The 15131-nt window shown below is 41.1% G+C and overlaps 2 protein-coding genes across 2 annotated transcripts in view; one reads left to right on the forward strand and one right to left on the reverse strand.

Moving 5' to 3' along the window:
- Positions 1-472: 472 nt before the first annotated feature.
- LOC132888545 (immunoglobulin lambda-1 light chain-like) lies at positions 473-3224 on the forward strand. The gene is made up of 4 exons (XM_060924588.1): positions 473-576; positions 854-1139; positions 1412-1449; positions 2725-3224. Exons 1-4 carry the CDS (start codon positions 525-527, stop codon positions 3051-3053), a joined length of 705 nt encoding a protein of 234 aa, XP_060780571.1. The 5' UTR covers positions 473-524; the 3' UTR covers positions 3054-3224.
- Positions 3225-4053: 829 nt separating this feature from the next.
- The window catches only part of sh2d4ba (SH2 domain containing 4Ba), a 36595-nt gene continuing 25517 nt past the window's right edge, over positions 4054-15131 (reverse strand). The window contains exons 8-10 of the mRNA XM_060924589.1: positions 12514-12641; positions 10272-10492; positions 4054-4146 (exon numbers count right to left, since the gene is read on the reverse strand). Coding sequence (XP_060780572.1) covers positions 4054-4146; positions 10272-10492; positions 12514-12641 — 442 coding nt within the window. The remainder of the gene's footprint in view (positions 4147-10271; positions 10493-12513; positions 12642-15131) is intronic.

Raw genomic sequence — 15131 nt, forward strand, 5'->3', positions numbered from 1 at the left:
AAAATTGTCTGGGTGACCCTAAACTTTTGAACGGTAGTGTATATCTTGATATACCCATTTATGTTATATAAAGTCTGTGAATCTCTTTTTTTCCTTCTTCTTCATACCAAAATGACAATTCAGTTCTGTATTAGATGATAACGTATCACACTGAGTGCATTAATACATTATAAAGCTGTGATTTGAAGCTGCATGACTGTCCGAGCTGATGTTCTAGAAAATTAATCAACACCTTCTGGCCACTCAGAATTGAGAATTCAACAGCGCTGTGGTGAAGCAGCAAACAATCCACTCTCAAGGCAATGTCAGACAAATCATATTTATTTTCCAAACCGTTTGATTTTCTGCTTGTATTAGCCACGCCCGCACAACCCCGTCATGCAAATTTGGCGAAGCAGGAATGTGGTGAAATTGTGTGTGTATGAGTCCAAGTGTGCTGCCTCTCTTTATAAGCGTCAACGCATCACTTGTCTTGAAGAAATCACACACTCGTCTCTCCTCTCTGATCACCTCCAGCAGTAATCATGAAGATCCTGAGCATCACGGCTCTCACTGGACTCCTGCTCTCTCTCTCAGGTAAGATATTTTCAATTGAATTAAAAAAAAAAGATAAAGTGTCCTTATGTCTGACTTCTGGTCCAGTAAAAATGGAAAAGCACTTTAAAAAAATGTCTTCAATCTGTTCATGAGAAGTGCTGTTGATGTTGAAATAAAAAAAAAATCCAGAGATGAAACAAAGCTATAAAATTATCACAGTTGGATTGCTCTGAAATCTGTCGAAGGGATCAGATCTGTTGGGAAATCCTCATCCAGAGAACTTTCAATCATATTTGGGATTTTTGTGTTTTCCCAGGATTTGAGGCCATTGTACAGCTGACCCAGGAGAAGATCATGAACGTCAATGTTGGACAGGATGTACAGATTCTCTGCAGGAGGAATGGTGGTAGCTGGCTCATTTCATGGTACCAGCAGAAAGCTGGAGATGCTCCAAAGTTCTTACTTGCTGATAGCACCAGAGCCAGTGGCCTGTCCAGTAGATTCACTTACACAGACAACGGTAATGACGAGTACCTGAACATCGCCCGAGTGGAGGCTGAGGATGAAGCGGTGTACTACTGTGGCTGCATCATTTGTGAGAACCATCACAGTGCTGCATTTCAATGAGCCACTCGTACAAAAACCTCCTGAGTGTTTCAGTCATCCTGAAGATCTTTACCATTCAGTCCAGGAGCTCCAATCCAGTCAGGAAATGTTACAAAACAGATTCTTGATGATTTCTCATGGTCACATGGAAGAAATTCCTGCCGATTTATCAGTCTGAGTTGCAGTTTTGTGAACGTTGAAGTGTTCAGGCTCGGCAGGAGCAGTGGGCTGTGGAGATCAGGTTTTTGTACGACGCTGTTACACAGTGCCATGGCAGCATCGGTGGAGGCACTGAGTTAAGGATCGGTGAGTCACAATCTTTTTGTAATTCTTGGAAAATACAATGACTGTTCATTTTCAGTTTACATTTTCATAAGCACACATCATTGATGGACTATGGATAGATTTGAGCCAAATATAATTTAATGTCAGCCTTAATATTCCATTGGAATCAAATAACTTTATTAAACTGGATTTGTATTAAATGTATTCATTTTTATTTACACTCTGAATTTAATTGCCTTTAATGTAAACCTTAAAGGAACCTTTAATTTAGTTGTGTATTTCAGTTAGCTTTAACACTAGCCCTTAAATTTAATAGTACATTTAAAGTACCTTTACTGAACTTGAGGGAAGCCATGGCCTCATGGTTAGAGAAGCAGCTTTGGGTTGAAAAGGTTGCCGGTTTGATTCCCTCGACCAGCAGGAATGGCTGACGTGTCCTTGAATAAGGCACCTGACCTCCAACTGCTCCGGATATGTTGTACATCACTCTAGATCAGAGTGTCTGCTAAATGCCATTAACGTAATGCAACTTTTTTAAATTCATTAAATATACTAGTAACTTTAAGACCCTTTATTGGTTTTCTTAAAAGTAGTCATGACTTTAAGTCCATTTAAATGTTAAATTTAGTAACTTTAAATGGCATCTTAAACATCCTTTTTAACAGCATTTCATTATCTTTACAAAGTCATGGAAAGTCAAAGTTATACTATAAACATTCTTAAAGTTATAAATACACTTAAATTTATCATTTTGTAAATGTTTAGGATAGTTTAAGAGTATCTTAAAGCTGTTAATTCTTCGAGTACTATTACTAATTACTAATATTTTATTACTATGATGTAAATTTTAATAATTCAGTAATTATTAATTAAATAACCATCTAGTCATGACTCAGTAATCATTTAATAAATTAGGTTAAGATATAGTCCTATCTTTATTTTTAAATAATAAAATTATTACATAATTAACAAAATGACATTTTTCACAGCTAACTAGACATTATTTATTAATTTTTTCATAATTAATGAATTCTAACAAACTCGTGTTTTATCATAAAAATTATAAAAAGCAACTTTGGATAACAACTTTGTTTCTATTTGTCTTCCTTTTTTATAAAATTAATAGAATACATTTATTTATTTATTCAACACTTCGCATTGAAATTTGATTTCATGTAAAATTGAACTGTACTGTCCATGTCAACACAAATGGCCTCTTCACTGACCTTCTGAATGGTCTCTAGTTTTAAAACTTCAGTTTTAAACCTCGTTCCAAATTGTTGTTGTGGTCTACAGCTCGTCCGTCGTCTCCTCCATCCCTGCTCCTGCTCGCTCCCTCTGGTTCTCCGCTCTCTGAGGGTGATGTCAGTGTGGTGTGTGTGGCTCGAGGCTTTTACCCTGACAGTGTGACCATATCCTGGTCTGAGAACAGCAATAGCGTGACAGGCGATGAGGTGCAGACGGGTCTGTATCAGCGTCAGGCCGACGGCACGTTCTCCCAGACCAGCATTCTGAAGCTCAGTCAGCAGCGTTGGAGCTCTGGGAAAACCTTCACGTGCCGTCTGAGTCACCCGGCGCTTTCCACAGCACTGAGTCAGAGCACCAGCCTGGACCAGTGCATTTAGAGAGATATATAAAATACACCCAAGTGGGGGGAACAAAACCCTGTTTTTAAGAATGAGTGTGCTGTCCATTTCAACAATTGCTTCTGTTATTGTGTGTTGAGTCTCATGGCTGTCTAATCAGTTGTTTCAAATCTATTCCTTTAAAAAATAAAAGCATTTAAAATTTCCAAATGAGACCCTTTCTTTTGCACCGTATATTCCCTTTTTTCACTATTGTACCCTTGGGATATATCGACTTTTCAACAGAAGTTTCATTTTCAGCTTTTCTCATGAGATCTGATTTGCATATGGTTGCTCATCAGTGCATGAATAATGAAGCAAAGAAGAAAGCAATTTTTTTTTTGGACTGAGAATTAATTGAGAATGTAATCAGGATATTCACATCAGAGTTTATGACGTTTTTGCTGTAATCTGACAAAACAACAACAACAACAACAACAACAATTCAATCTAATCAAATTTGAATCAGAAACTGAACTTGGTTTGTGGATGTTCCACAAGATTAAATGTAACTGAAAATGGATAACAAACAGTACGAGTTCTTTAATAAATAAAAATTGTAATTGTTATCAAATTTCTGTCGTGGAACAGGAATAAAACATATCATGACATGAGAAACAGGCTTTACTAAGATGAGAAAAACATTATTTCTGTGTTTCCTTTTCAGTTTTTGTTGATTTGATGTCACTTGTGGAGACTGTCCTGTGGAGGAATTCTGAATTAAAGTGGAGTTTTTCCGAGTCAGTAGTCGGAAATTACGAGTTATGAAATTGAGTCGAATGCAGCATTCATTGTCAGGTTTCACTGCTGGCGCTGAAGCTCTCAAGGGTCCAATTTCCAGTTCCATGTTCTGCTGCAGTCTAGATATTTACAAAAAGTTTTCCTATCTTCATCAAGAGAGCACTTTCCAATTATTCCCTTTGAAATACATGAGCTTATCGAGACTAAGACCTAACAATGAATTAATCATGATTGTGAAAGTTCAGAGGAAGGTTTGCGATTATGGGAAAAGTCCCCCGTAGTCTCCAGGGGGCGTAGTGTGCCTGCACGCCTGCTTTAACTGCTCATTTCCAGTGGTGGTAATGACTTCCTCCTGAAAGCAAAGATGATCCATGGAATCTCAAGTTTACTTTTGAACCTCATTATCTCTTCTGAGTTTAAAGTCACACAATTGTACGTACATGATCTAAAACCACTCAACATACAGTATTTTACGCTTTACTTTGCACTTCTCAATTATTAGCAGAAGGAACCATGGAAAAGCCCTGTCCATCTCCACGCTTCCTGATGGCAGGAAACTAACGCTACGTTCACACTGCAAGGCTTAATGCTCAATTCCGATTTTTTTGTGAAATCCGATTTTTTGTGAGGTCGTTCACATTAACAAATATATGCGACTTGTATGTGATCCTCAGTATGAACGAAAAGCGACCTAAAAGTGTTCCGCATGCGCATTGCAGGATACGACGACGTCACACGCAGTGAGCATGGCCAGTGTTTACGGAAGTAAAACCGCCCGGTTGCGGTATGACCCATCCAATCTAGCTTGAATAGCTGTATCCCCCCAAATGGAAATCAGCTCCCTAACCTCTGCGTCCTTCCATTGAGAAGATTCAGAACCTTCACAGCCTGAAGCGTCCCTCGCATTGATGTCATGCGCAGGGGCGCAGATACGTTTTTTGAACTGGGGGGGACAAAAAACTGGGGGGGACAAAGCTGCCAGCAAACCAACCCCAACATGCCTGTCAAACTTGTTGTGGGTTACTATAGCAACCAAGCTCGAGCTCACAACCTGTGCAGTCTGTGCAGCTCAACCAACCGAATATCAGTCTTTGTTTTATGTGAGTTGTTGCAACTATGTATACACTGCTGTGCACCTCAATAAACCGAATGGTAATTAGTCTTTTGATTTTTCCGTGAGGTTTGCCTTATGCAAAGAAAGACAGCATAGACGTTTTTTCCTCCCTATAAGTGGGGGGGACCGAACGAGGGACTCGTCCCACCCTCTATCTGCGCCCGTGATTATGTGCCATGTTGTTGTAACTTTTTTGAGAGACCCGCCACCTACTTCAGCGCAGAATAGTGACGTTTGTGGCTTGTTGATGACGTGTAAGTCGGATGAATGCGACCTGGCGGTTCAGACTGAAGTCGCATATGAAAAGATCGGATAGGAATCGGAATTAGGACCACATGTCCAAATGGCCTGGGTCGGATTTGAAAAAAATCAGATCTGTGTCGTTCATATTGTCAATAAAAGATCGGATACAGGTCACATATGGGCGAAAAGATCGGATTTGAGTCACTTCAGCCTGCAGTGTGAACGTAGCCTAAGAGGATGTGACAGACTCAAGATGCTTTTGTTTATTTACAATGAACAAAAAAAAGAAAAAAACCCGTCAGAAATGTTCGAGTAACGTCATAATTTTCAGCCAAATACAAGATTAAAAGAAAACTCCACCTTGAAACACATGAAATAAGTAACAGCACAAAAATCAAGGTGTTATGGAAGGGACATTATCCTTCTTATGACATGGCTGCTGAAAAGTTGCTGGTGGAGGCAGAAAAATGGCCTCCCTCAAGGAAATGTCCTGGCATCCACCTTGTGCAGGCATGCATGGGGAAATGTAAATCTAATATGGCAAAATGGGGATACACTAAAGATGCGGCAGACTGAAAGTGTGGACAGGGCCCCCAGACTATGGAACATCTGAGCTGTGGCATGCTGCATGACACATGCACTGTAAAGAACCTGGCAGAGGCCAATGATGTGGCACTCAAATTTGCTCGTTATTGGCAAGCAGTCATGTGATAACACGAAATGATGACATGACTGCTTATGGACTGTGACAATCCAGTCTACCTTGGTGTTACTCTTGATAGTTCCTTGATATTCAAAGGACATATTTCCAATCTTAAGGGGAAACTAAGTTCCAGGAATGCTCTTCTTCAAAAGTTGAGTACCTCAAAATGGGGAGCAAATTCAATGACCATCTGATCAACAACTCTGTTTCTCTCCTGCTGAATATGGCTGCCCAGTATGGGAACACTCAACTCATGTGAAGATTTATTCTGTACTGAACACAAGTTGTCGCTGCATCAACGGGTGCATGAAACCTACCAAGACTGACAACATCTACAGTATCTATTGTCTGGTTTCACAGCTCCTGATATCAGAAGAGCTCTAGCCAGCCAAAAAGTACAACTCGGGCAATCGGAGGATGAAAAACACCCCCTTATGACCACCCCTTGCCACCCCAGCATTTGAAATCACTCAGAAGCTTTCCATCTTCTGTCCAACCCCTGGACTGCAGTGCATCATCCAAAAGGGTTAAACTCTTTAGAAGAGAGACTCGAGAAATCTCCAGAGGACAGTCTTTTATTGATTGATCCCTCAGAGAAACTCCCTCCTGGTTCTGACCAACCATGGATTCCATGGCGCAGTCTCAGCAGACTGCAGGCACGCATGGGGAAATGTAAATCTAATATGGCAAAATGGGGATACACTAAAGATATGGCAGACTGAAAGTGTAGACAGGGCCCCCAGACTATGGAACATCTGAGCTGTGGCATGCTGCATGACACGTGCACTGTAAAGAACCTGGCAGAGGCCAACGATGTGGCACTCAAATTTGCTCATTATTGGCAAGCAGTCATGTGATAACACGAAATGATGACATGACTGCTTATGAAATAAATCATGAACGTGATATGAAATATTGATTTTAAAATGATTGTATTGCTTCCACTAATGACGGGGTTCATAGAAACAGTCTTATGTAGAAATAGCAGATCATAAAATGCAGTGTAAAACAGAACTGTGTAAAAAAAAAGTACATGATGGGGTGGTGTGATGCAGCACAACATGCAAGTGAAGCGCCGCTCAGGCTCTGAAGTGCTAGTTTTTGGAAATATCACAATCTGGAGTGTGTTATTCCACTTATACTAGAGAGATTTCAAATGTTTACCATGTTTCATGAATGAATGTGTGAAATCTTACTATAAACTGTTAAAATTTCACAACATTTCACACACTTATTGTTGCAGAAAGCACAAGACCAAGTAAAAGTTAGTTCCTGTTCTCCCTATTCTCACCTATAGCATAGCTGCGATTAATAGCAAATCATTCACTAGCTTTGCTCTCATTTCTCCCTTTTACTTCCTCTCTGTCTCAAAACAATGGATACAGGACACTTCTTCCAACGACCATTTCGTCCAATAGTTAAGATATTTCGTCCAAAGCCTTTTACATACACACTATCAATTATTTTATATTTCAGGTATTTGTTTCATCTCATCTCATTATTTCTAGCCGCTTTATCCTGTTCTACAGGGTCACAGGCGAGCTGGAGCCTATCCCAGCTGACTACGGGCGAAAGGCGGGGTACACCCTGGACAAGTCGCCAGGTCATCACAGGGCTGACACATAGACACAGACAACCATTCACACCCACATTCACACCTATGGTCAATTTAGAGTCACCAGTTAACCTAACCTGCATGTCTTTGGACTGTGGGGGAAACCGGAGCACCCGGAGGAAACCCACGTGGACACGGGGAGAACATGCAAACTCCGCACAGAAAGGCCCTCGCTGGCCACGGGGCTCGAATCCAGAACCTTCTTGCTGTGAGGCGACAGTGCTAACCACTACATCACCGTGCTGCCCAGGTATTTGTTTGTTTGGAAAAAAAGGAGGAATTCTCAATGGAATTTGACCGAAGCAAAACACATTTTTGCAGCGTGTAGTTTAACCACCAAACACGAGTTGTGAAATCTAATGGTGAGTAAAGATCACCCCAGATCGGAGAGCAGCCTGTAATGGTAAGGGTTGCTGGTTTGCTTTACATAAATATTTTCCACTTTGGTCAAATTCTATTGAGAATTGTTCTTTTGGATTGGTTTAAAAATATACACCAATTTGTCACACATATTGCCACCTCACTATCATTAGGCACATGTTTCCATTTATTATTGGGAGATGCAGTCATAAACCTGCTTAATGCACTCCCTTAAATGAATAAAATACTATTTAAATAAAATATTTATTGAACCATTTTACTGATTAAGGCTGTGTTGGAGGGTGGCACGGTGGTGTAGTGGTTAGCGCTGTCGCCTCACAGCAAGAAGGTCCGGGTTCGAGCCCCGTGGCCGGCGAGGGCCTTTCTGTGTGGAGTTTGCATGTTCTCCCCGTGTCCGTGTGGGTTTCCTCCGGGTGCTCCGGTTTCCCCCACAGTCCAAAGACATGCAGGTTAGGTTAACTGGTGACTCTAAATTGACCGTCGGTGTGAATGCGAGTGTGAATGGTTGTCTGTGTCTATGTGTCGGCCCTGTGATGACCTGGCGACTTGTTCAGGGTGTACCCCGCCTTTCGCCCGTAGTCAGCTGGGATGGGCTCTAGCTTGCCTGCGACCCTGTAGAACAGGATAAAGCGGCTAGAGATAATGAGATGAGATGAGGCTGTGTTGGCCTTAAGACTGGCTATATGATGAATTAAACGGCTTCACTGGACTCAAAGCTTGGAGAGCAGCCTGTAATGGTAAGGGTCTACTTGTTTATGCCCCTTACAGCACTCTTTTGTGTTGAAGCGTCCGTACTGTATGTCAGTAATGGCGTTGAGAGCAACAGCTTGAAACAGACTACAAGCATTGCTTCTCACAACTACAAAGCCCAAGAACCACAGTGCCCTCTATCACCTGCTTATTAACTACACCTGTCTCTCATTCTCCACTCAAGTCATGCTACTTAATCCCCTCTCTCACTCACTTCCATTGCGAAGTATCGTTCAGTGTTTTCCATGTCATACCAAGCTGTTTCCTTTCTGCCTGTCTCTAGTTTCTTCGACCCTCGTTCATACCTTGTTATTCTCTAGTCTTGCCTGCATTGCTCCGTTTGCCGATTGACCGACCCCTGCCTGCCTTTTGACCACGATTCTCATCTAGCGGTTTGGCTTCATTTCCTGTTTGCTTTCCCCTGCACATACATCTGTAAGTGCCTGCACCCTGACACTACGGCACTCGTTTGCTTTACAAAATTAGTTTATTTCCATTTATCACAGGGAGATGCAGTCATAAACCTGCTTATGCACTCCCTTAAATGAATTATGGTTTGTTTATATCTCAATCTTATTGCACATATTGTCACCACATATAAAATAATCGATAGTGCATGTGAAAAAGGCTTTGGATGAAATGTCTCAACCATTGGACAGAATGGTCAATCAAATCCCTTCCGATGCCATGTGGTGCATAGAGCGGTGCATTTTCGTAGCCCTTGGCCCTCTCGCCTATTACATAGCTAGGGTTACAGTGAGGGGCTAGTCCTCTGGTGACCGCAAGAGTTTGACTCCCCACTCGCACCTGTATTACAGTGTGCCTTGCCAGTAGGTACCATTTTTATGATGGTCTTTGGTATGACCCAACAGTGAGTAGAATTCGTGATCTCCCGATCGAGAGGCGGACACGCTAACCACTAGGCCACCTCGCAGATGAAATGGCATTTGACAAAATTTTCATTGGCTGAAGTGTCCTGATCCCAAAACAACCATAGCCCATTATTTTACAAATCCCTCTGCATTAACTTTTCCGATGGAAACAATAATCTCAGAATGAGCTCTTGAACATAAACTGGAACTACAAAATTATTCCATGGCTTTGTCAAATACTCAATTCTGATTGGCCAATTACAGCAATGTATTGGTGTTGCTATGAACCACATCATGAGTGGAAGCAATAAAATCATTTTTAAATCAGTAGTTTGTGTCATGTTGTTGACTTCTTTCATAAGTATAATGAGCAGAATAATGTCCAGCGAGTTGGTCATTATAACAAAATAAACCCCTTCAGGCTGATTCAACACCTTGCATCACCCTATCAGGATTTATTTCATGATCATGACTGGCTCGCTGTACATTATCACTTACATAATGTATACCTTCTGACCAATCAGATTCAAGCATTCAGCTACTTGGTACTGTGATTCACATCTGTGATGTGTTCAGTGATTGTGCTGGGTTTTTTTGTGTTCCTTTAAGTTATGAATTGTTGTGTGCTGCTCTGATCTCAGAAGAGGACACTGTTACCAACAGCACAGTTTCAATGGCATTGACAATTTTCAACAATCAAACTTTGAAACAGTTTTTGCATTTCAAGCAATTGGATTTTCAATTGGTGGATTTTCACTTTCAGCAATATTCAAGAGAAGATTCTCTCCTATTAGCCCACCTTGTGAAAGTCGATAAGGTCAGCGAGAGTGGCGTGGCGGTTCTGGTCCACTCCTAGAAAACTGTAAGAATCCCTCGAGGCGTCAATCAGGAAGTGTTTGAAGCCAGTGGCTGTGCGATATGACAGGATGTAACCCCAAATTCTCTCACTGACTCGCACCAGGAAGGCGCCTTCAGCTTCGTTCATCAGTAACTTCTCAGATTCCTCACGTGTAATTATTCCTGGAAAGGGAAAACGAGCAAAACTTAGCCACGAACAAAAAATATATATATATCTATAAAGAGACATCTTTTTGGTTTAACATACATTTTTCAGTCGCATGACTTCTGTTTGATGAGGGGAAAAACAAACATTTTAAATCGATAGTCATTGAGGAATTTCGAAATTCTTCCACTTTTGAAGGAATTTTTCTTATAAAAATGTAGTAAAACTAAGCATCAGTCTCAAAGCAACATGTAAACTGAAGACCTTGCCCTCCTCCTAAGTAACTAACTAAGTTAAGTAAATAAAAAAAAAAAAATTGGAATTGATTTTAATGGGCCCTGTGATGACCTGGCGACTTGTCCAGGGTGTACCCTGCCTTTCGCCCGTAGTCAGCTGGGATAGGCTCCAGCTTGCCTGCGACCCTGTAGAAGGATAAAGCAGCTAGAGATAATGAGATTTTAATGGGGAAATTTTCAAAATTAAAAATGGAATTTAAAACAAACAAGCAAACAAACAAAAAAAAAGGAGAGTCAGGCAAGGTGAATTACATCATCCAACTTTATACTTTGAATGGACCTTCCTTATATTATAATTAATACATTTACTAATGTTCTACATGGCTGTAAAACTAATCTATAGATTTCTGAATTTTCCAGGTAAGTGGTAACCGTGATAAATAATTTCTATTTACTTTGGGAAATTTTTTATTACTCTTTTTATGACTCAAACATTGATATTTTTCCTTCAAAATCCCTAAACTGGGTTAATTCCACATTACATTTTTAAAAAATTATGCTTGTTCATGGGGCGGCACGGTGGTGTAGTGGTTAGCGCTGTCGCCTCACAGCAAGAAGGTCCAGGTTCGAGCCCCGGGGCCGGCGAGGGCCTTTCTGTGCGGAGTTTGCATGTTCTCCCCGTGTCCGCGTGGGTTTCCTCCCTCTGCTCCGGTTTCCCCCACAGTCCAAAGACATGCAGGTTAGGTTAACTGGCGACTCTAAATTGACCGTAGGTGTGAATGTGAGTGTGAATGGTTGTCTGTGTCTATGTGTCAGCCCTGGCGACTTGTCCAGGGTGTACCCCGCCTTTCGCCCGTAGTCAGCTGGGATAGGCTCCAGCTTGCCTGCAACCCTGTAGAAGGATAAAGCAGCTAGAGATAATGAGATGAGATGCTTGTTCGTCCTTCACTGGGAAAAAAAAAAAAAGCCCGAACTAAATATACACAATCCATCAAACTGATAAAAAAAAAAGCAATTAAATACATATATTTTACTCCAGATAACTTGGGTTAGGGTAACGGTTTCCTGAAAACCAAATCCTGTGCTCATAGGGCGAAATCTCCACAAAAATATCTCTGCACACCATAATCTTGTCATCTCTTCCTTGAGTGTATCATGGTGAAGACTCGAGTTACCTCGTTTCCGATGTCCAACACATGAACCAGGTGTGTTGGTGTAACTCAAACCCTCGACTCGGTGATTCGTGTATCTTGGTGTGTGTATGTCCTTATCTCGAGGGCTCATGATCAAGGTAAGAAAGGAGTGCTTTGATGTTGATGCTGCACGTTCTGATGGAATTTCACACACTCAGGAGTGCATTCATTAGCTTTATTGTCGATTAAACGAGAGTCACACTCTACGAGCCATCTGCACTTGACAAAAGCAGGAGGACTTAGGCAGCAATTAGCTGAGTGAAAGAGCTGAATTATTTAAGAATCCCGTCATTTCGCGAACACACGCACACCTCCACAGCTGCTCTCCAACTGTCCATGAGGAGGTCTCGGTTTACAAACAGGAACGGGTGGCTTTCATTTGGCTCTTTTCGTGGCTCAGGAGTGACAGCATGAGCAGAAGGTCAAAAAGGTTAGCGTGTATTTAGCATCCTGTCTAATATATATCTCATCATCTCCATACCTTTATCTGTATTTGATTGAAACCCAAAATGAGCCTCACCTACACCACTCTGCCTCCTCGAAACCCATGAAAACACAGATTTTCCCTGCTGAAAACTGTGCCTTTGTCACATCTGTGACCTAGTTTACCATGAAACCACGTGGCGATGGTTTTGCTTGTTCGTTCATATCCAGCCCTCTTTGGCTTCTGGTCCTCAGAGAACCACAGAATGACTGATTCTCTTGAGCTGGAACAGGGAGCACGAACCCAGGCAGGGCTACAATGTAAGAGAGGAGGAGAAAACTACAGTTAGGTCCATATATATTTGGACACTGACAGAAATTTTGTTTTTTTACCTGTTTACTGAAACATATTCAAGTTATAGTTATATAATGGACATGGACATAAAGTCCCGACTTTCAGCTTTCATTTGACGTTATCCACATTAAAATTGGATGAAGGGTTTAGGAGTTTCAGCTCCTTAACATGTGCCACCCTGTTTTTAAAGGGACCAAAAGTAATTGGACAATTGACTCAAAGGCTATTTCATGGGCAGGTGTGGGCAATTCCTTCGTTATGTCATTCTCAATTAAGCAGATAAAAGGCCTGGAGTTGATTTGAGGTGTGGTGCTTGCATTTGGAAGACTTTGCTGTGAAGAAAACATGTGGTCAAAGGAGCTCTCCATGCAGGTGAAACAAGCCATCCTTAAGCTGCGAAAACAGAAAAAACCCATCCGAGAAATTGCTACAATATTAGGAGTGGCAAAATCTACAGTTTGGTACATCCTGAGAAAGAAAGAAAGCACTGGTGAACTTATCAATGCAAAAAGACCTGGACACCCACAGACGACAACAGTGGTGGATGATCACAGAATAATTTCCATGGTGAAGAGAAACCCCTTCACAACAGCCAACCAAGTGAACAACACTCTCCAGGAGGTAGGCGTATCAATATCCAAATTATATCCAAACCAGAAAGAGAAGACTGCATAAAAGTAAATACAGAGGGTTCATGGCACGGTGCAAGCCACTCATAAGCCTCAAGAATAAAAAGGCAAGATTGGACTTTGCTAAAAAACATCTAAAAAAGCCAGCACAGTTCTGGAAGAACATTCTTTGGACAGATGAAACCAAGATCAACCTCTACCAGAATGATGGAAAAAAAAAAAGTATGGTGAAGGCGTGGTACAGCTCATGATCCAAAGCATACCACATCATCTGTAAAACACAGCAGAGGCAGTGTGATGGCTTGGGCATGCATGGCTGCCAGTGGCACTGGGTCACTAGTGTTTATTGATGATGTGACACAGGACAGAAGCAGCCGGATGAATTCTGAGGTATTCAGAGACATACTGTGTGCTCAAATCCAGCCAAATGCAGCCAAACTGATTGGTCGGCGTTTCATAATACAGATGGACAATGACCCAAAACATAAAGCCAAAGCAACCCAGGAGTTTATTAAAGCAAAGAAGTGGAATATTCTTGAATGGCCAAGTCAGTCACCTGATCTCAACCCAATTGAGCATGCATTTCACTTGTTAAAGACTAAACTTCAGACAGAAAGGCCCACAAACAAACAGCAACTGAAAACTGCTGCAGTAAAGGCCTGGCAGAGCATTAAAAAGGAGGAAACACAGCGTCTGGTGATGCCCATGAGTTCAAGACTTCAGGCAGTCATTGCCAACAAAGGGTTTTCAACCAAGTATTAGAAATGAACATTTTATTTATAATTATTTAATTTGTCCAATTACTTTTGAGCCCCTGAAATGAAGGGATTGTGTTTAAAAAATGCTTTAGTTCCTCACATTTTTATGCAATCAATTTTGTTCAACCCACTGAATTAAAGCTGAAAGTCTGAAGTTCAACTGCATCTGAATTGTTTTGTTCAAAATTCATTGTGGCAATGTACAGAACCAAAATTAGAAAAATGTTGTCTCTGTCCAAATATTTATGGACCTAACTGTAATTCATGATTTCATAATATGAAGTTTAGTCAAGTCAAAAATAAATCTTTTTTTCCTGAGTGTTTCAGATTTGAGCATTACATCATCGCCAAACCTTTTAAAGCACAACAAACCAACATGTCAACCAATTAGTATGTTATGGGCGGAGCTGTAATGAACCGCTTTTCCTTTGTCATCAATTTTTTGTTCAAAATAAAACATAGCTATAAGAAAATGCTTTAAAGTGCATATTCTGGACCAATTTAGATTTTTTTTAATATGAAAGTATGTCCCTTTACATGCTCATCCAGAAGGGTAATTTTGCACAAAGCCATCTATCTACAGCAGAAAATAAATAAAAAAAAAACGTCTGGAAAAATCCCAAGGGAGTCTGGAGCCAGGTTCATGACGTTACCTGCGGAAGCGCCAGCAGGCTGCGCGAGCTTTGCATGGTTTCAGTGCACAGCCTGTGTAGACCAAGCGCTCCCATTTCTCTCTCATTGTCCGGTCTTTTGGAAAGCGATGAGTACTAATCCCATCAAGATTGGTGTTGCTACACCCTCCTACGATACATCTGTTAACCATTTTAATAATTACGCAATAATGAAGAAATTTGCAGAAAACCACCAGGTCGTTTTCTCATAAACAAACCAGCACTGACGTAGGATTCAGAAGGAGGCGTCCCGCATGCGACATCACGAAAATCCATGTTTGCCAGGAAATCCAAATGCCAAGTTTTTTCAGAGGCGGACCAATTCGCCTCAAATGGCTTGATTTCAACTGAATTTTTCTGGTACTGTGCAAGGTAAAAAAATTGCACAAAA

The sequence above is a fragment of the Neoarius graeffei genome, chromosome 7 (genome assembly GCF_027579695.1).
Source record: "Neoarius graeffei isolate fNeoGra1 chromosome 7, fNeoGra1.pri, whole genome shotgun sequence".
Taxonomy (NCBI): Eukaryota; Metazoa; Chordata; class Actinopteri; order Siluriformes; family Ariidae; genus Neoarius; species Neoarius graeffei.

What these genes read in the sequence shown, in the direction of transcription:
- LOC132888545 (XM_060924588.1), top strand. Translation starts at nt 525, where the DNA reads ATGAAGATCCTGAGCATCACGGCTCTCACTGGACTCCTGCTCTCTCTC. An exon ending in GGCTGCATCATTTGTGAGAA is followed by an intron (nt 1,140 to 1,411) that starts CCATCACAGTGC and finishes TGTTACACAGTG; the next exon opens with CCATGGCAGCATCGGTGGAG. An exon ending in AGGCACTGAGTTAAGGATCG is followed by an intron (nt 1,450 to 2,724) that starts GTGAGTCACAAT and finishes TGTGGTCTACAG; the next exon opens with CTCGTCCGTCGTCTCCTCCA.